Source organism: Marmota marmota, unplaced genomic scaffold (assembly GCF_001458135.2).
Source record: "Marmota marmota marmota unplaced genomic scaffold, marMar, whole genome shotgun sequence".
Lineage (NCBI taxonomy): Eukaryota > Metazoa > Chordata > Mammalia > Rodentia > Sciuridae > Marmota > Marmota marmota.
In genome coordinates, this window is record NW_025999983.1 from 9,934,875 (window position 1) to 9,957,745 (window position 22,871).

Genomic DNA, 22,871 nt, shown 5'->3' on the forward strand with positions numbered 1-22,871 from the left:
CAATTTGGGAAACATATTTGTTAGAAGACTCATATATAATGGACACAAAATTACTTACTAGAATCACTATTCTATATTTTTTAAAAGGTTAAGGCTTCTAACTTACTTAAATCCAAGTTACAAAGCCAGAGGTACAAATAGCAAGTGTTGTGTTTAAGTAAAATGACAAAATGTATGTGACTGGCACTTGAAAAGAAAGTACGACTTTAAGAGTAGCTCTACTGAGGATCCAATGGCCAATCCAGCCAAGATTACAACAGCTTCCAGTCCCTGTGGAATCAATGGTGCCAAGCTAGAGAATGAAGTATTTAATAAAAGTAACACTGTGAAAATACATATTAGAGCCATAAGTGAACACCAATGAATGGCTCCCGGAAGCCATAATTATCTTAAATTATGTACAGTTCATGAACAAAAAGCATACGTGTAAACAAAAATAGATATGTAAACCCCATATAGAAATTTCTTGCTCACGTAAAACCCTAGTGAAGAAAAATGATGCACTAAAGCTCATCTAAATAAAGCCAATGTTAATCCCAGCAGACCTGGGCTTTAGATTCACTGGCTAATCTACAGCTTGTTCTCTATGCAGTAACTGGCTTCTGTGTACTAGCCATAAATCCTGGGAACCTTGGTCTCTTAAAAAAAAAAAAAAAAAAAAAAAAAATCACTGAAATGTAATTTAAAGTGCTTTTGAGTCTATCAGCCTCCTGGTTAACTGAGTTAGAAAATAAAAGAAAACGAAAAAGAAAGAATAACACCCTAATTGGTATTTCTTATTGTAAGGACTTCATAACAAAATCTGCACCTACATGTACCCCTGAAACTCTTTGGAGGCAGAGAGGCAGGTGATCACTGTGAAGACAGTCATCATATACATGCAGACAATGAATAGAAATTCAGAAAAAATTCAATTTTTGATGAATATATTATTTTACTTCTCCAAATACTTTCATCTTCTTTTCAAGTAATTAATTTATAAAGCATCTGTCCCTGAGCCAGCCTCTTAAGTACATTTTGCTGGAGCAGAGGACCTGGTTCCAACCCCAGCTACGTTGTAGAGTTAGTGGATGTCACCCATTCATTGCAAACTGAGCTATGACAAGAACTGTATGTACACCAAGGAGAGACACTAAAGTTCTTGAATGGAAATAAACAGCAGTACATGCTGTACACCATGCTTAAGAATACGCAGAAAATTGCTACCAACTTATGACAAATTTTCCAACCTGGGGGCTGGGATTGTGGCTCAGTGGAAGCGCGCTTGCCTAGCATGCATGACACACTGGTTTCGATTCTCAGCACCACATACAAATAAATAAAATAAAGGTCATCAACAACTAAAAAATATTTTTTAAAAAATTTTTTTCCAACCTGTGTCACAGTACCAATTAGCAGCAATGACAACCCTACAAACTTAGGTGCCAATAACAATAAACAACAAGTGAGGAAAAAAGTGAAATTCACTGTCCACCTGCTTCCCATGAATCAATTTAAATTTCATAAAACCACAAGCCAATTTCCAAATACTCAGCAAATGCTGAATTTACGAACAGTGTGCATGTGTTTCACACACTCTCTACATTCTTACCAACCTATAATTATCTGCTTTGCAAAGCCTCTAGTATAAAACAGATTCCATTACCTTTTTCATTCCTTCAAAAAACCAAGTAAATAGACAATACTCCAACTTTCAAAACAAGACCATAATAAATTTTATCCCCTCCCACCAAAGAAATAAAAATCTATATAAAGATTATGATTTCAAAACCATGTGCCGCAGATGCCCAGATGTGCACCTCGTGCAGCCCTCACTTACCTTCTTCTAAGGCTATGTGTATAACATAATATGGGTGCCTTATGCACGCTACACATCACACTAACACATACGCATTACAAATGCTTGTTCTCAGATATTTGGAAAGAATATGACGAGTTTTATTTAGTGCCAAGACAGCTGAAATTCAAAATTAAAATAATAACTATCATGAACTCCCATCTTAAACAAACCTTAGCAGAAATTAAGTAGTAACAATGATTCTTCAGGTCAAAATACTTTAACAAGAAAATAAATGCAAAATATTTATTTGTACAGACTTATTTTAGTTAATAAAGAAAACCTCATTTAAATTAGGTTCTCTATTAAAAAGCAAATAAAGTAAAAATGAATTATTTTCGGGCATCACTATGATACGTTGTATCCGCTACTCTTACTAATATACAACTCAATCACCATTTACCAGATGCAGATGAAAATGCTTTACAAGCTGATTTGTCAAATTTTTAACTAAATTACTTTCTTTTGGGTGATGTGGCATTTACATACAATTGTAAAGTCCCAGAATAATTCAAATTAGTATCAGATGTTTATCTACCATTTATATACTTTGCACAGTGGGAATTTAAGTTTCCATCTTACACAGACCCCTACTCTGTATCTCTACCAAAAAGCAACAAGCTAAACAAACAAACAACAACAACAAAAAAAAAACTCAATTGAACCACAGAAATACCTGCCTGCACGCAACATACCAACCAGCCAAATAAAACCTACCCAACAGATGTCCATTCCTACAAGTGGAATAAACTCATCCAGAACTATAGTGCTCCTAAGAATTAAGCCCTACAAAAAAATTAATAAATCACAAAATATATCTGAAACCTGGAAACTTCTGTTCCATGTGATAATATGAAGTAAAAAAATAATAGTTCTTTTAAAAAATCTTTAACTCATTACATTTCCAAATCAGCAAATTAAGGTCTTACTGGTAAACTTGATGGTCTTTCTTGCTGTATTAAATTCAAGTCTTCATGATTCGGCTTTCCTGGGGCCAGAGGAGGTTGAGATCTAGTTCCATAGCCTTCCTGAGACATGTCCTAAACAAATACAAATACAAAATATTTCATAAATATTTCAGTGAATTTTAAATTTCTTCAGTAATCAAAATGAAGCAAAAATTTTTCACAGTATCAAGTAATATAACATTTTTGCTAATATGTAAACACATTATACCTGTGATTTCTTTAGCACTTTGTTGAAAGCAAAAAATAAACACAGTCATCAATAGCAGAATAAAATACATATATAAAATTAGCTGGTTTTTTCATTAAGCCTTATAAACTGAGCATTGCATTTGAGTTTTACAGGAGGGTGACCCGTCAGTAAAAGAGGAGGAGGAAGAGCCAACTGCAGCCAAACTCTTGCAGAACAAGACCACACTGTTGCTTAATTCGGGAGTTGAATTGTATTATTTAATTCTGATTTTGGTCAAACTGCCTTTAATATTACCTCAAAAAATTAATTAATTATGTCAAACATTAAGTAAATCTATACATTGTAAGTTTTAAGACATAGCCACAAAGGCTGCAATTGAATAAACAAGGAATAATATTTAAAGTAGTCACTTTAGGGATTATGAGACCAGCAGTTTGCCTACGTCTGGTTAATTGACATACACCTGTTTTAAAGCCTTAATATTAACTTCAGCATTTTATAGCTCTGAAGTATTAGCTGGCAATAACTAATGATACAATAAGTTGTATTTTTACAGGCTATAGGGTATTTATCATTTTTTTTCTTAACTCTGATTTACTTAATGTTTGACTTAAATTACTTCCAAGATCCTTCATGTTCAGATAAGTGCTGATGGAAGGATGAAAACTAAGTAATGATGTTTTAGGAGACAATGTAATAAATAATGTGAGTGAGCCCTTTGCTCTGTGGTTTATGGAGAGACAAATAAATAATGTGAGTGGGCCCCTTGCTCTGTGGTTTACGGAGAGGCCTAAATGCCATGGCAATGAAAATGTCTGTTACTATGGCCAAAAACAATACGTTCCAATAAAATTAGGAAAAGATTAAAAATCTTCTGATAAGTGTTTGGCAAAGTAATAATAATCCAAGATTATTGTGTTGATTGTGTTATAAAGATGATATGTTTTCTACTAATTGTGTAGTGAAGATATGTTTTCTACTAATTCTTTTTGTGTTTCAATAGCAGATTGTGATGACCTTGGACCAAGAGTCAAGTGACTGAAAGATAAAATTTCCCAGTTACATTCTTTTTGTATATTAAGAAAGGGGGAATATGTGGAAGGCCAACCTTACAAGTGACTGAGTTACACTCCCCAGCTGGGTGCTGAGGCGCTCAGTCACAGAAATGTGGCACCCTTCTTGGGTGCGAGGGTCGGTGTCTTGTGCATGGGTGTGTCTTGCTACAGCCCCATGGGTGAAGCTACGCTCACCTGTTCCTTTGTAATATAACCCTTTGCCCTGTTTAGGATAGAATCTTCCATGGAAGTGCCTTGTGTGTGTCCCCTTCTTTTACTGTGCCCTTGGGTGTGGCCTACCCAGGTGTCAGTCAACCTGCTGACAGTGGACATCATGAAGATACTCAGCCCCCTGAAACCTGACCCCTTGCCTCATTTAAATAGCTTTTCTCAATAAAAGGGGTCAGCGCATGCTCTCGCTCTCTCTCTCTTTCTGCGGACCCTTAAGGTCAGAGGAGCCGTCACAGCGACTCCGAAGAAAAGGGTAAAATAATAATAATAATAATAAATTAATTAATTAATTATGAAAATTTTATTATCAACTGACACTTAATGTGCTCCTTCAATTACCCACAAAAGACCATCATGGGGGTGGGGGTGATACTGGGGATTGAACCCAGAGGCACTTAACCACTGAGTCACATCCCCAGCAATTTTTTATATTTTATTTAGAGACAGGGTCTTGCTGAGTTGCTTAGGGACTCACAAAGTTGCCAAGACTGGCTTTGAACTCGGGATCCTCCTGCCTCAGCCTCCCCAACTGCTGGGATTACAGGCATATGCCACCATGCCCAGCAGCATCAATTATTATTAAGCTCAGGGTATCCTGGGGTTTCTACAAAACTAATAACCACTCATGCACAGAAGTCCACAGGCTCATGTGGCATGGTTTTCACAAAACCACAATAAAAAATAAATCAACAAAGCAAACCCCAAAAAACCTGCAGAGGGACCAGAAATGTATCATTTACATGGGCTTTCTGGCATCCTGTAGAATATTTTTGCAGGATGCATACTCTCAGCACTGTGCTGGAGGAGCAGTATATAATGTGATGCCACACCGCACTTCCTGTACACCAGCTCCCTAGCTACTTCTTGACATTGGCTCAGATACTAAACATTCTACTTATCATCTGCACCTGAAGTGAAACAGAAGGTCACAAAGCTAAGGATTTATTACAGCAAGTCTCAGCCGGCACAAGGTTGAAAAACCAGTTTCTAACTGGGGGCCTCACCCCAAAAAAGAAAGAGAAATAAAATAAAATTTTCTCTCCTTCCCTGTCAGTTCAATAGGTGTTGGCACTAAAAAAACACCATATACAACTTCTCCTTCTCCTACTAAATTCCTAAATATTACTTGGAAAATTAAGGTTTATAAGTGAAACCCTATTAAAAAAGCTTCTGCTGCCCCACCCTTCTCTCACAGTGTATAGACTTAAATTGCATGACTTTTCTGATGCCAAGAAACTCTGCACAGAGGCTGGTACTACAAAGTATAAAAGCTGCACAAACTAGATTTAACTAGCCAATGCAAGCTCAGTGTTGGTGTGAACTGCCTTTAAGCAGACTCTGAAATAAAAAGCATGCCAACAATTCAGCATTTTCACATGCAATCCTTATTACTTTTAAAGAAATGTCCATCAAAGAAAAAAGAGAGAGAGAGAGAATCAGATATTTAACTAATAGACATGTAAAACACCCAGCCAGGACTGTATTTTCCTATGAGAATTCAATCACAGTTACACGGGTTTTATTTGGTAACCACAATACCAGGAGGTGGGAGTAATCACATGCAAGCCAAGGACACTTGAACAGGCAGCTCTTCCATCTGGTTGCCAGCAGAGGGTAACAATTAGGCTTGTGGGGGACAAAAGCAAGGGCTGAGGGATTATTACCACCCTCACTGCCCTCCCCCACAAACCATGGTTTTGAGCAGATCCTAGGTTTTCACTTGTCACAGAGACTTCCCGCTGGGTGCCCTATGGTTCCCTGAGATTAACAGCCAGGATTTCAAATCAAGTGGGGCACAAGGCCTCCATTCAGGGCCCTTCACCCTGTTACAGAAACAGCACAAAGGTGCAGGACAGCCTCACAATGGGCACAGAAATGAGCAGACCCTGCCCTTCTGTACGCACACGTGCGCAAACAGTTCACAGGCAGTGCCCAGGCACGTTTTAAGCAAACTCCAGTTAGGAAACAGTGCAAGCTCACATGCTCTATGCTTATTAGCCTTTTCCACTGCTCTATATTTTCTCTCCATAGCTAAATGAACGGCTTTTTAAAGGGGTTGAGAAAGACATTCCAACTGTAGTGGATACACACTTCAATTTAAAGTCATCCCCTCTAAAACAAGCAACACCGAACTAACAGAAAGCCATTAGAAAAATGCACTCTAATTTCACGTTTCATTTTTAAGACTTTAAAAGTTCAAAATCTCAAATTCTATTCCTAACCACAAGAAATTTTCAATTATTAAATACAGTTGGAAATAAAACCAAAAGAAATTTAGTAGGAATCACTGAAAAGGACATTTGTTCTGCCTCAGTTTATATTCTAGCATGAGGACTGATTAACTGAGAGCACTGAGAAAAGACAGAGTTCCAGTGTGTGACAGTCACCTCCCATATATAATGTACAGAGGGACTCTGAGGTTAATGTCTGGCTGCTTTAATAGATATAGAAAAGTTTTATCCCATAACAAACTTGAGCTTTTTCACAAGCTGACTTGCTTGCTTGCTTTATTTATTTTCAGCATGTACTTATTTTAATCTCAAGAAGTGTAATTAAATATAAGTAATTCAATAAACAAGAAGAGGGCAATGTCAGAATCAAAAAATACAGAATGTGGTTACCACTGCAGTTCATAAACCAGCAACAAATAAGCACAGCTTTAAATTTTAAAACATCACTGTCATCTTCGGTTATTTCTAAGTTTTAAAAAGTACACACAAGTATGTAAACTATTATACACATATAAATAGTCACCACATGTTTCTGACATACATATTAAAGTGACGCCTCTTTTAAAAGAATACCATACTTCGATAACACTGAAAGCAATGGGAACGTGGTTGTTACCCTTCCAGAATTCTTCACCTGTGTTACTTTTCTACATCCCACATACAAATTTAACAAGGGATGGGCTCTGGTCTTAACCTTCTTTATGTTGTGAGTCAAACATAAAATGGGAAACTGTCATACCAACAACAAAAGTGTAAAAAGAGTACAGGTAGGGGTATGTACATATTTGCTTCAGAAACTTTCACTTACAAGGTGAACTAAATACTAATGGCAACATGAGACTCTACAGAAAATGTAGAATCACTAAAACATCAGGGTACTTTTAAGAAAATTAAAATGGGAAAATATTTCCCTGGTATGAGTTCAAAAGACAGAGATCAACAATGAAAAGAAAGATGGCTCATTCCCAGACACTCACCCTCTAAAGGGTGCTACTACACTAACGGTTTTTCATTTATCTTTCCATAATTTTTCAATGTGTCATCAAGTACAAATGGGAATTTAAATTCTTTTTCCCTTTTACACAGCTGGAGAATATTTCCTGTAAATAACATAATTTGCAGTCCCTTACCAATGTTTTTTAGATCATTCTACATCAACAGCTCAATATCCATTTCATTCTTTCCTTACGGCTATGAAGTTCTGTATTATTGGTAGATACCTGAGCTAACCAGTCACCTACTAATGTACATTTATGTTGTTTCCAGTCTTCCCTACTTCACGCAGCATTAGAGCAAGCATCCTCATGCATAATTTTCATGTGAAATTTCTCTGTAGTGTAAATCTCTACAGGTGCATTTTCTGTTAGTAAGCTGGTACTTTTAAATTTTTGATAGACACTGGCAAAGTGCTCTTAACAAAGAAAGTGTCAATTTACACTCATTGCATCATTTCGGAATAGAACAAAACTCATTCAAGATGTTTATATGTTAGCATCACAATATATCTACCTACATATAAAAAGTAGCAAAGCCAAAGCTTCGATTCTCAGCACCACATATAAATAAATTAATAAATAAAGTAAAGGTCCATCAACAATTTTTTTTTAAAATGTAGTATAAAAAAAAGAAGGAACACTTCAGTCATGAACAAACAGCAACGGTACCCAGCAAGAGGTAGACGAGGTTACCTCCAGAAGCAAGCAAATCTGCTTGCCTTAATAGTCCAACACCCTAGCTTTGGGTTATGACAAAAAGCAAGAGGGACCCACCCTGGCTTCTGATTCTGGCCAATTAATGATTAAAGTTGCTGAGGCTGTCTTTGAACCTTTGATCCTCCTGCCTCAGCCTCCCAAGCATCTGGGAAACAGGCATACACCATAGCGCCTGCCAAGAAAAGCTCTTCAATCATCACATAAAATACAGATATGCTAGGAAACGTGTTAAGATGGTCACATGCTTGAACAATACAAGGTGAAGGAGCAGGATTTGGGTATCTCATAAAATCCTGTGCCATCCAGGTCAGAAGAGTCTCTTCCTCCTTTTCTCTCCCTGCTTCGGAAACGCCTATCATCAATTCTAACTACTACAGGAAAAACGTTGTCCTGGAATGAATGATATTTTAGCTGGGGAGAAGATAAAACCACCCCACAGAGATACACAGGACCAGGGGTTGCCAGGCCTGGAAACCATCCCTAAACTGAAGAAATCCACTGTGTTACGACTTCCCCTTCAATGCAGAGAAATGTAAAATATCCTTTCCAAAAGGAAGGGCATGTGGAAGAGTGGCACACTGACCTCCCTGCCACGCCAGGAAAGCCCTATGGAAATATAAACCAGGACAGCTAACATTTGCAAGACGTGACTCTGTGACAAGTGCTGTGCCCAGTTCATCTTAACAACAAGCCCATGAGAGAGTCCTATTGTCATCTTGCTTTTTATCAACAACACAACAGAAACTTAAGTTAACTTGCTTAGCCAGGGAATGGCACTATGTCAGGGAGTCTCAAGAAGTGAAAGACATACCTTCATTTCTACAATAAGTGTGCTTCAAAGACAACAAAGCTGGAAGCACCACTACATAACAAATGTTTAATATAACTTTAATTCTTCAAAATATATTATCCTGGGTGTTCATATATTCTCCTAAATTCCATTTTCAAAATTTATAAGCTTAAGGACTTTACATGTGTCAAAATCCTCAATGCCGATATCATAGATATGTAGTATTAAAATAAAAATTTCCTTTCATGAGTTTAAATGCAAAGCCACTCTCTGTGCCACTCAGTATCAGCAAACAGTTATTAAAACTCATCAGCTAATGGGAAGCAAGATGAAGGGGCCCATCAAGGCTCTTCTGCTGGCTTGTCTCTCTCTGCCTGCCCCCTAAAAGCAGGTGTCCTCAATGTTTGTCCCCCAAGGACTCCACGCTAACCCTCATCTGATGATTCTGCATCTCCTACTGCAAAATGAGCACCTGGACCTGTAGGGAGAGGCCCTCACACTCTTCTCTCTCTTAACCATCCCCCACAAACCGGCTCCTGTTCCAGGTCCTGCCCCTCAAATGGGAGTTCTCAGAGCTGCCTCGCACATCTGCTACCTCTTCCAGGACCCCTACATGTCAGACTCATCCCCAAACCACATGGTCCTTTCAATCCACCCCCCTTTCTCCTGCCCAACAGTCAGCCTCTGCTTTGGAGCTGTTCCGCACTCCAGCTTCCTGTGTGATGTGGGCATCCTCAATGCAGATGCTCTGAAAATGCCCCCTGGGTACCTGGAGCATCAAGTCCAGTGTCCACGGTAGTCACAGAAGAGCTCCAGCTGCACTCCAGACTCACCTCGCCCCTCCCTGCGGCAGCATGTGCTTGGTGTCCTGCAGGAGCCTGCAGCTGAGGCTCCTCTGGCCTCTCTGCTGCTGCCCCTGAGTGTACACCTGCCTTCCCCCAAATCTACAGAGCACCTGCTGTCCTCAAGATTGCACTAGAAATGAGCTCCATTACCCTCCAAGACAACTACCTCAGACCAGCTTCACACAGACTCTCCTGCAGAACTGGCACTGGTGCATTTCAGCTCTCCCAGAATCCACTTGCCATTTCTCTAGGAGAGGGCCACTGTCCCCTTGGATTCCCAGTGCCCAGCACTGACTGAGCCCCAATACAGGCCAGGCAAATGGCTACTAAATGGCTGCCAAGAAAGACCTCATGGAGATATCACAACACCAAAACAAATGCACAAACCTGGGGCTGGGTATGGATATAGCTCTGTTGGTAGAGTGCTCGCCTCACATGCACAAGGCACTGGGTTTGATCCCCAACACCACCACCAAAAAAAAAAAAAAAAAGCACAAACTCATAAAAACACAACTTGAGCTCATGGCCAAGGGTATTTATCATGTCAACTGCTATACTGCCTGGCAGCAGTGTGCTTCAAAACACATTTTGCTGTTTGTTATGGCAGTCTTAAGGCAAAAGGACCACAGAATAATGCAGTAAAACATAATGGAAATTCATAATCCGAGTGAATCAAATGTATGAAATATGATATGTCAAGAGCTTTGTAATGTTTTGAACAACTAATAATAAAAAAAATTTAAAAGAAAAAAAATTCAACCTTAAATAAAAAACATAATGGAAATTTAAAAAGGAGGAGAAAGACTGCGGAGAGCAGCCATGGTGCCATTGAAAAGAGGGGAATCAAGACACTCTGCACCCAATGAGCACACAGCAACACAGGGGGCTAGGGGAGCTTGACTGCAGATCAAATCAGTAATTTACAAAGAAATAAAAAGGACAAAGGAACATGTGAAACCGCAGTGAGTCAATCAATCAGTATATCCCAATCTGTGGAGATCTCTACTAGATAAATGACTCTGATTCTTCAACAAACAGGTGCCAGTAAAATAAAAGGAGAGTGGAAAAGAAAGAGAGAAGATAGAAGGAAATCCTAGAAATGAAGAGGTTAAAATATATTAACTGAAGATTGGACTTTATTTGTATCCTGATTCAAACTACTCTCATCTAAATAAAACAAGACACTTATTCCATTTATTAGACTACTAGAAATCTGAACTACTGGATAATTGATAGGAATAAATTATACTTTTAATGTGATAACTGTATTGTGTTTCTTTTATAAGCCCTTTATCTTTGAGAGGGACATAGTAAAATACTTCCTGATTAAGTGACACAATGTCTAGAATTGACTTCAAAATAATACTGGAGGGATGGGGGTGTGGCCCAGCTGTAGACCCTATGCTGGGCATGCAGGAGGCCCTGAGTTCAATCCCCAACACAAAAGCAGAGAAAAACAAACCGGTAGGCAGGGGGAGGAATGCAGGGGAGGGGTGTACAGAAAGAAGCACAAGTGCAGGGGTCTACTTCTTTTGTGTCTAAAAATTTCCATTTAAATGAAAATGCAGTTAATGGCATGAATGACTACCTGTGAGAATCCCTGAAAGTGTGGCTGAGGTGAAGCAGGCTTTCATCTGAAAGCCACAATCACTTCTTAATTATCTTCAGCTCCTTCCTCCCCTTGAAAACATAAGTAGCATTGATATTTTCTTCTTTCAGATTTTACCTGCCCCCATTTTTATCTTTAAAGTTGTCTGCTACACTATTTAACCCTACTGTTTAGATGACTCAACAAAAACTACAAAATTCCCTCAGTCATCTTAACTGAATTAACGGTATCAATTTTGTTCTTCCCTGAGATTCCCCCAAGTAATTCTTATTCATTCTCACCACTAGCTCTCTACAGCCTTCCTAGACCAGACCTGACAAAGGGCCTCTAAAGGCCTGCTCTCTGATTTCAAGAAGACTTTTGCAGCTACAGATGTCAAGCAGAGACCTTGAACCTTTGCATCAACAAACCCAATTCAAATTTCAACTTCCCTCTTCACGAGCTAGTGTAACCCCAGAAGGGGCAATTCCTACTCTGGTGCCGCTGGGTGAAGTGTCCCTGCAGTCTGGGGGTACCACAGACCCCTCCACTGTCTCGCAGGCACAGGGCAGAAGGCATAGGGCAGCTAAGTGGGGCTTTGGTATATATCACGATGAGTTAGTACCATGATGGTCAATCTCTTTACTTTTTTCAAGTCAATATTGATATTTTCCCCGATGTCTGCCTTTCCCCAGCTCTTTCAGCTTGGATCAAAGTCACATGAAGTAAGCTCAAGTGTTTTTTTTACTGCCACTAATTCTTTTTTTACCCAATTAGAAATTTACTTCACTCCTTTAATGGTAAATATTTTCCTATAATTATAGCAACACTTAACTGGAATATGTACATTTTTAAACANAATTTTTTTTTTTTTTTTTTTTAGAGAGAGAGAGAGAGAGAGAGAGAATTCGTAATATTTATTTTTTAGTTTTCGGCGGCACAACATCTTTGTTTGTATGTGGTGCTGAGAATCGCACCCGGGCCGCACGCACGCCAGGCGAGTGCGCTACCGCTTGAGCCACATCCCCAGCCCCTACTGCCACCAATTCTATCGTCCAATTTAAAGCTTAAAGTAATATTCCAGATCCTACACTACGTATGTTGATGAGTCCAAAACCTGGACATTCCGAATATTCCTTACTTTGTATTAATTCAAAGGAAAAATTGTTTTCCAGATTTTTAAAGACTATTCTAAAACAGGGACAAGCCTGTACAAGCTACCTCATGACATTTCTTACTCAAGAGCTTCCATGGTACTGACAACAGGTTTCTCAGCATGAAATGCTTGCCATCTCCAAGACCATGGCTGAGACAAGGCCCCACACTGAGGCAGGCTGTGGCCCCCTTTAAGTCTGCAGCAAATCCAAGGCTGAGGGAACAGAGTGGTCAGGGCCCTGCAAGATGGCATTCCAGGTTTGGGAGAAGCCTTTTGTTTTGTTTTCCCTCTATTTTCACAAGAACTTCTTCCAACTGCCAGTTGGCCCAGAGTGAGAAGGGAAGCCAGCCACATGCTTGCCTAAAATGACATTTACTAAAATATCTAATAAAATATGGAGTCACTCAAAAGCTAATGACTAAAATAATTAAGATTTTTAATAGTCAATTTATTTTAAAAAACTCACAAAGCTAACTAGCCCCAGTTAATGTTCGTTATCTGTACTTTATGCAGAGAAAAATAGTAATTCCTAAATGAATTACAACATCCAAGAATCTTAGCTCCGTAACTTACTACATAAGAATTCCATGACTCACCTACAAAACCAAGAAATAGGAACCTGCCCCCTACAAGAGAGGAGCCCGTAATGGATATGATTCACTCACTGCCTTTGAGCCTTAGCACTGTGCCCAGCACATCTGAAAGCCACATTTATTGTCACTTATTGTTATTTCAACTATTTAAAACACATTAAAGGATGAGAATCAAAGTGTTAATTCAACTACTAGGACTTTATGGCTACAATAGTGATGGTGGTGACAAAGAACGAGCACTTCTGTACACAACATTTACTATTCGCCAGGCACCTCTCCAAGTGTTTTACTCATTCAATAAACTCTTTCAATCTTCACATCAACTCCATGAAATAAATACATTTGTCCATCAAGATCTGTGCAGTACTGGTTTCCACACCACCCACGCCACTGGGCAGATTCAAAAACCCCAAATGCTCTTGTCCCTTTTATAAACGATGCAATATCTACAGAGAACCTACATACAGCCTCCTGTAAGCTTTAGATCATCTCTAAATGACTTATTGCTGATAAAACACTAGTACTATGTACATTTAGCTGCCATATTTAATTTAATGTAGGGAAAAATGACCAGAAAGAAAAATCTGTATGTGTTTAGTAGAGACACAATTTGTTTTCTGAATACTTCTGATATGAGCATGGTTGAATCCAGACATACAGAGGGCCAACTTCATTTGACTAATGAAAAAACTGAGGTACAGAGGCTGAGGGACCTGTGCCAAAGAGAACCAATATTCTTTCCCCAGTGTCTGTGCATAATGACTTTCCTACTCCACACCCACCAGATGAGGAATAATAGCAGCTCCCTATCCTGTAGCTGACAAATCCCCATGTAAGGTTGGGTCCAGGAATTTGAATTTGTTACAAACTCTGTAAATTGTGGGATTTGTTAATTAAATACAGTGTAGTATTTTCATTAAATCATCATAACAAAAAAAATGAGGTTTGAGGTAGTAAGCCACTACTTAGCATCTGTAGTGTGGAATTCTGCTGTATCATTAACAAGGGTTAATTCACCAAGCCTCTGTGGATGTAAACTAGGTAGACCTGAATCTGCTCACCCACTTGGGCCAAGGATGGTCACCTAGTCTTATTGCCAATGAAAAGATTATCCCCAGCTCTAAAATAAATTAAGTCTGGCATTGGCTTCTCATACCCTCTGAGTGCTGATTCTTTCTCCAACAATCTAAGCCCTCCCTCCAGACCAAGAAATCTACCACACCAGGCACAAGAGCCCAGCAGGGTCTGCATCAAGTAGAAAGCAAGGTTAAACAGGTCTTCCTACAAAGTGGGACTGCAACTCACACTGAGGGCATGCATTCTTGACCTTGGAGTCAAGGCATTGAAAACTCCCCAGAAATTACAGCAAATGTGCATATGTATGTACTTTCCTGGGGGGAGAGTCCATAGCTTTCACCAGATTTCCAAACACACACACACACACACACACACACACACACACACGGGGGGCGGGGGGGGGGGAAGAATGCTAAAGGGTGATGACTGAGATAATATCAATAAGGAAACTCACCAGAACTAAGAATATCATAATTTCATTGAGATTTGTATGACCAAATTAGTTACAAATAACTGCATTCAAAATTATGATCTTTTTCTAAATAAATGAAATAAAAATAAAATTACTAAAATTCTCAGACCTACTAAAGAATTTTCAAACATGCTGTTTGTGTCCAAATTAAATATGAAATACAAGGTTGCCTGAGTATCTCTGGCTGCAGAGCTCTGTACACAAGTCATCTGCATTATTATGCACACACCTTAAATTAGAGGAGTAATAGGACGGATGTGAGTGGCATGACAGTGACCTGCTGAAACAGAACTCATGAAACCCATATGCTGCACAAACAGGGACAGACTTTGTATCTGCCAAAAAGAGAGAAGTGCCAGGAAGATCCTGTCCCAAGCCTGCCATCCAACTCTCCCCAAACTATATAGGCAGCCACTTTCACAAGTTGTACAATTCCTCCTTAAAAATCCTGGAGAGAAAACTGAAAAAACAGAAGAAAAAAAAAAAAAAGAAAGAAAGGAAAAGAAAAACAATGTGGCTACGGAAGAAAGTAACAGGAGAAAAAATAAAATACAAGAGCCAGCTCTTGACTGCTGTTTTGCATTGTACCAATAATACTTTCAGAATGCAAGAAGCAGAAAGGAATTTGTGGAATTTTTTTACCATCAATATAATATTTAATAATTTTAAACTTTTTACAAGATGTTAAAAAAGGATCATTTGATCTATTAAATTTTCCCCCTGCCAGGTCATTTTTGTTTTAAGAGTACAAAAAGAAAGAACACACTCAAAAGAACCTGACATCCAGTTAGTATAATCTCCACTGATCTTCTACAAAGTTAGATCATAAGCATACTTCTCTCAAAAATGGTCAAAGTTCTGATTTTTTTCAGGGATGCCTTTATGATGTTTAAAAATGTACATATTCCAGTTAAGTGTTGCTATAATTATAGGAAAATATTTACCATTAAAGGAGTGAAGTAAATTTCTAATTGGGTAAAAAAAGAAAAGACCCTAGAAAATTGAGATTTGTCATGAATTACATCAAAGTTAAAGTAAAATTTATTTCTTTAGCAATTTTCTGTTAAACACCTTCAACATTCCAAAAACAGTGAGCTTTGTATCAATTCTGAAGTTCACCCCTATTGCTTTTCTCAAGGGAAAACAAACATGGGAGCCACTGCTCTGAAGAAAGGACACTCCAAACAGTGGCAAGTGTGAACGATGAGGGGTCAGTGGAGCCCCCTGCCACGCAGGGCATTAACAGGGTCCAGGAAAGAAAGGGCCTGGCCTCTGCACACCTCCTTTGGGCAAAGCATTTACCAAACAACTCCAAAGCACCCAGACAGTTTACAGGGTAGGTCTCCAGACATGGTCCCTGCAGAGGCAGCAGCAATACCAGAATCACCTTGAAACTTTCTACGTATGAGAATTAATCAGGCCCTACCCCAAACTACAGATTAGGAACTCTGGGGATGGGTCCAATAACCTGTGTCACAACACGTGTCCCACCAGGTGCTTCTGGATTACCAAGCAAGGCCCTTACCAAAGGCTTCCAGGCCTGACTATTCTCCTATCTCTGGAGCTAATGCATCTCTACTGTAAAAAGTAATAAAGGAGACAGCAACCCCTTTACTAACTCAGAGTTAGAATCAAACCTAAACTCACCACAAGTAATACCTACTTGCAAGTGTGACCTTCCAAGGTTACTAGTAATGAATGAGATCATACGCAGGAGCCTTGCTAGGGGTAAACTGGAAAGCTGAATCAATGCATTCTGCTGTTATACATACCTAATTAGAATAAATTTTTTAAATTTTTTTAAAAAGAACTTGAAAACGGAAAAAAAAAATGGAAAGACAGTTTAGTTTAGTACGCGGGCACTCCAGTGGCTCTCAAACTTTGCTGTGCATCCAAATTGCCTGTAAAATTAAATACACACTCCAAATTTCCCCCAAAGAGAGGGTCTGAGTGGAAGAGACCTATTTAAGTAGATACCTCAGGTAATTCTAATATAAGTACTCATCCCTCTTATTGGTTTTTTATAAAACACAGTTGGCACAGTTATTCAATGGTCCCTTTCTTTCCTACTTCTTGACTCAATACTATGAACCCATCCCTCACTCCAAAACCTAGCACTTTGGGGAAAATAAGTGAACTGGGACCTGTTCTTTCTTCTCCCTTCCAGGAAAAAATTGGGTAACTAGCGAATTCCAAGAGGAACACTATGTTTCTTATATCTCAGTCTTCCTCTGGAATACTATATACACAGAGCTGTTAAATCAAAGCAATTGATGAGGAAGACTTTACATGTAATTATGTTTTATCACATTTTTCATAATTTAACATTTTGCAATGAGCATGTTAAAGCCAAATGAAAGCAGCTGAGTTGAAAAAAAAAAAATAATCCAGGAATAACAGACAATCCTCTAATCTCTTAATGTCAGAATGTAAATATCAAGTGAGGAAAGAACTATATGCAAAATATAACAACCTCCATGTGCAAGCTGACTCAGTGGCAACTGTGAAACAATGGTGGGGTCAGTGGCACCCTGGCCATCCAGGGTATTAACAGTTTCCAACTGGGAGGGCATCAGGGAGGAGAGCACGGAAGGTGTGCAGTAAGAGCCACATTAGGGGGACAGGTGCACCAGCTCTTCCCCTGGGTCTGGGGAAGCAGGACTAAGAACCAGAAAAAGAGGCTCAAGCCCCGCCTGTGCAGGAGTTCCAATCCCTTAAATCCTTCTCATTTGAAGAGATAGTGATGGAGATGCGGAGAGAAAGAGGAAGAAGGGAGGGGGAAGATGAGAGGGCTGAGGGATGTTCCCTTGCCCTTAGAGTTGTGCTACAAAACAGGGAACGATGTGGGGCCCAGATAGCTTTCAACAAAATCCTGCTCTCAATGCACCTGAAGGTTTTCTTTAGCCTTTAATGAAATTCATCTTCAATAATGTAACTCCCTTTATTTTCTCCATGGTAAACAGTCATGACTCACTGATGGGCTCTCAAAAATCTTTCTAGACAGGCCCTTGCCACTAAGCTAAGCAGATGCCCATGGTCCACGAGGGAGATGCTCTAAGCCAGGAGGAGACTCCCACATTTCAGGCCTGCCTGGGCTTTCATATGGCTCTCCTCCGAAGGAGCCTTTCTAAATAAATTAGGTATTGAAAATACTGTCATTATACGTAATTCCTCACTTCCTCGTTGGATTTCCCTTTGATTCTGGTACTAGAGAGAAAAAAATCATTTAAAACATATGTTCAACATGACCATGAATAGCACTATGAAATTATAATCCAATGCAATTAGACTCCCAGTTAACATAAAAAGAATAACATTGAAACTTTTCCGTTAAAAGAAAACCTCTTAATAATGGGAGAGATGTGTCCAGAGCTGAGGGTTTTCTCTTGTTTTCCTCACTGCTGTGAGGTAAAAGCACAGGCCCAGGCAGGCACGTGCACCTCATAAGGGAAACACTGACCCTAGCAATTAGGCCAAAAAGACCATATGAAAGGACATTCTCACATTCACAAAACCTTCTCCCAGAGTCTTTTAGTAGGTTCTATTTCAAACACTCAGGAATCTCACACACACACACACACACACTATCACACTAGGAACTGAACTGCTAAGATGGCACAGTGAGCACCCAGCTTCACTACATTGCTCTATCCCACGACAAAGGAAGGTAGCCCCTCCTCATCTCCTGATGGCCACAGGGCACCTACTGCCTCCCACCTCTCTGGTCCCACAACAGCTCCTGCAGCAGCTTTAGGGGGCAAGGACATCATGGCTCAGTTGACCATCAGAAATCAGTCAGTCTAGGCGTGTTCCCTGCTCCTCCTCACAGTAACTTAAAAGTTTTCTTCTAAAGTGCTCACAAATTCCATAACCTTAATTCCCTAGCGATGGTTAAGGTCTTAGACTTTAACCACAGACTCAGGCTGCAAAAGCAGGGTAAGCAAGAAGAAAGCAGACCTAAACCCAAACATCACTCAGGGCTTCACCTGGTTGCTTCCTTTAAAACAAAAAACAAACAAAAAAAATGGGTATCAACCTAATTCCAATAGTTTTCAGTATCAAATTAATCAATGGATTCCTGTGTTCATACCTAAAAGCTGAGCACTTAATGACAACTACAAGTGTCCTTATGTTTGCTGTGATAATAAAACTTGTAACAGATGAAATGTGCATGCTAGTGACTAACACAGGCTTTCTGACTTCAATTTTCTCCAAAAGAAGCAGAAGGAATGACTTGTAAATTAACTTTGTATCATACAAGTAAGAAAAAGCTCAGTGAGACCCCGTCTCTAAAATAAAGTACAAAAAATAGGGCTGGGAATGTGGGAATGTGGCTCGTGGTTGAGTGGCCCTGAGTTCAATCCCTGGTGCCCAAAAAAAGAAAAAGAAACACATATTCAAATAAACAGTAAAACAACAAAGAAGTGTTTATAGCACACACAAGATTACAGCCTGGGGCTTAATGTGCCTCTGAACTTCAGCTCCCTCAGTGACTTGAGCGGCGTGTTGCTACCAGTTTTAATTCAGAAACATTCTACCGCATTGTTAGCATATAAGAAAGTGCTTTTTCTAAGTTAAACTCGAAAAGAGTCCAACATATTATGTTGATTATGGTGGATATTTTGTATTAAATTATTCTAAAATATTTCACTCTCAAGTTCCAATGCTATTTCTTTCTTTTCAAAAAGAATGTTCATTGCCAAATAATTTCAGTGCAAGCATCTCCACTTGAAAAATTGCTGACCATGATGATGGCTTAAAAAAAAAAAAAAAGTGATACTTTAGAAAATATAAACACCTGTGTCCTCGTGGATTTAGCTCAGTTTTATTCTCTATGATCCACTGTGAGAAGTGAACTACTAAGCAGGTGCTATTTTTTTTTTGTTAAAAAAATAATAATAATCTTTTACATCCTTTGATATCGCTGGGGAAAAAGCAAGAGAAGCCACTGGTTCCCTGCGTAACTGCTCCTGCTAAGCAGCCCATTAACTGATCTTCTAGTCCACAAGTTCAGCATCCTGCAGGAAAGGGCTCCCTCTACTTTCAATAACCGAGAACTCATCCCCCTCCAAGATCGCACTTCTCTCACCACCAAATTCACTCCTTCCTCAAGACCTTTCAGAGACACTTCTACCAATACCATGTCCCTGTGCCATCAATCTGGAAAATACACCTCACTCATTGACCTAGGAGCTCCTCAGGTCAGAGGCAAGGTCTCACCAATCACCATACCCTGGTACAAGAGAGTTCCCAGGCACAGAATATTCATGGAGTGGTTTGTGTTTTGCTTTTATTAACGGTTGTGTCTTCTGTATTTTTCCCAATTGACCTGGGGTTTTAAAAATTATAAAAACAAATGACAAAGATACTTTCAGAAGTATGCATTCCCTCAATAATCTCAGACAGCCTGGCACAATGGTGCATACCTGGGGAGACTGAGGCGAGAAGATTGCAAGTTTCATGCCAGCCTGGACAACTCAGCAAGACCATGTGTCAAAACTGAAAAATAGAAAGGGCTAGGGTGTGGTCCAGTGGTAAAGTTTCCCTTGATTTGAGCTGAGCCTCAATACAAAACAGAAAACAAAAATCTCAGATGGCTTGTGGGGGTAGGAGGGGCTGCACCTTAAAAAAACCAATGTTTGAAATTTTTCATTGCTTTACAGTAGCTGTTTTTTAAAGACCCACCATGATAAATAACTATCTAAATAAACTGTGACTGACTTCAGTGGTGTTACAACTTGGTCTAAGAAAAGAGTCAGGATGTTCTGGCTATGAAAGCAGTAGTCTGGTGTGAAGCCCGTGGAGAGAGAAAGGATGGAATAGACCGCCAAGTGTCCAGGTCGCAGAGGCAGAGTTTGGTCAACAGAAGGCCCCCACCCCCAACCCATGTCACCGCAAAGGGAATGGCAGACAAAAAGCTCCAGCCAGGCAGTTCCCTTCAGGTTCTGCTGTCCTTGACACCTAACAAGTGGCATCTGTCAGGAGACAGCAGGGAGAAGATTCCTGGAGAAATGTGAGTTATAATGGAAAATGGGGTCTTTTCCGGAGTCTCAGGAGGGCAAGTCAGAACAGGAACTGGAGGTAAAGAAAACACTGTTCCTCATTCTAATAGTTACCAAGAGTAGAAAAGGAGGTAATGAGAGTTTGCTAGAGGGGTATAGGAACTAACAACATAAACCAGGATTTGATACATCATGACCCCAAAATGATGAAATGCAAAACTAGAAACTTTAAAATAAAAAATTAAAACTTATAGCATTAAAGAGGTTTTCTCTACAAAGTTTTAAATCTCGTGTAACAAAGTTTGAAGAAATAATCTGGGATTTAAAAAAAAAAAAACCCTCTAAAATGGAAGCAGATTCTTCAAATAGCTTGTTTGTTAAGGCATTAAAATAGATGCATTTGTAAAGAAGGGAATGTCCAGGGCTGGGGATATAACTCAGTTTGTAGACTGCTCGCCTCACATGCACAAGGCCTTGGGTTCAATCCCCAGCACCACAAAAAAAAAAAAAAAAAAAAAAAAAAAGAAGAAGAAGAAGAAGGGAATGTTCAAGTGTTGAGTAGACATGTTGCCTGGTGAAAGTGCCCTTCACTCCTGTGGCAGTCTATGGAACTCTCCTCCTGCCCTTAAAAGGAGCAGTAGAGAAGAAAAAGAGAAGTAATTTAAAAAGCAAACATTAATAATATATGATGTTTATGGAGCAAATCAGAAAATTACTAATGCCCCAGTTCTTCCCAATGCAATCGAATTTCCATGATCGATTTATTCCAGAATCACAATAACACATTGAACAGGTCCAGATCAAGTTCAGAATTCTATGGGGTCTCTTTTAACTTTGTTGAGGCTCAGAAAACTGTAACTATAAAGAATAATTAATAGAAATAAAATAGGAACCACTGAAAAATATACTTTTAAATTTATATTTGTGAGCTGGTGGAGGATATAATTTGTTAAAACCTTCTAAAGAGAAATTTGGAAAAACAAACCAAGACTAAACTACACTTGATTTACCAGCAAGTCCAGTGGACCATGAGCTGCGTGGCAAGCCTGTCCAAAGATGAGCACAAGCCACGCCCAAAAAGAGCCAGCTGTATGTATGGTCAACTAAGGCCTGTCCAGGGTACTAAGAGAAGTTACAAAATCATAATATCCAGCAGGAAATGTTTACCTTCTTCACCACTATAAAGTCTGCTTGCAATTTGCCAGCACACAGATATTTTGAACAATTAAATCAACAACGCTGAACATGTTAATTATGTTTTTCCTGGGTGCCAGCATTCACCTTGGCACCAGGGAGGCCCCTCTCACAATGGTGATTTACTAATAGGAAGAATCACAGACAAAGTAAAAACCTAACAAACTACATAGTGACCTGGGCTATGGGGAAAACTAGGCAGAGTGAAAGGGAAGTAGGGAGCAGGGGCTGTGACCTTGGTCAGCGTGTGGGGAGGCCTGGGAGGGCAGCTCAGGGCAGCATGAGAACTAATGGGGTATAGCAGGACTCCAAACAGATGCTGGAGGGAGAATGAGTTTGAAACATTTCTGACCAAAATGTTAGAAGGACAGATTATATCTATTGAGCTGGAGGTGAGGGGACACAAATAGAGCAGACCTGTAGAAAAGGGACAAGGGTCAAGAGTTTGGCTTTAGATGTACCAAGTTTCAGAAACCTGTCAGACACATGAATTTGTGATATCGAGTAGGAGCTGAACGTACAGAGACAGAAAGGCGAAGAGAGCCCGAGTTGCAGAAATGCCTTGGAAAGCTACAGGACTGCTGACACGTACAGCCATGAGACCAAAGGAGATCGAAAGGTATGGAAGGTTGTGGCTCTGACACTGAGCCCTCATTTCAGGCCGCCACTTGGAGGACAGGGAGATAAAAAGCAGAAAGGAGGACAGGGAGTGGCCAACAAGGCAAGAACACAGCCAGGAGAGAGGCTGGGAAACCAGCAAGAAAAGAGCTTCATGGAGGAAGAGGCCCACACCACCAAATGCTTCTGACAGGTCAAAGTGGCAGAGCAACCCTGCTTGCTGGGCAGAGTAACAGGCAAGCACTGGCAGCTTTGAAAAGTCGTGCTTCGCACCACCTCCTCTCACTGCTCTACGGAATCTAAAAGACTGGT

General features: G+C 39.7%; 1 protein-coding gene across 10 annotated transcripts in view; it reads right to left on the reverse strand.

Moving 5' to 3' along the window:
• Arid1b (AT-rich interaction domain 1B) overlaps positions 1-22,871 on the reverse strand; it is a 407,120-nt gene that overhangs the window by 260,760 nt on the left and 123,489 nt on the right. For all 10 annotated transcript variants that reach the window (XM_048805918.1, XM_048805923.1, XM_048805922.1 and 7 more), the window contains exon 4: positions 2,767-2,877. In XM_048805918.1, the coding sequence (XP_048661875.1) occupies positions 2,767-2,877 (111 nt within the window). The remainder of the gene's footprint in view (positions 1-2,766; positions 2,878-22,871) is intronic.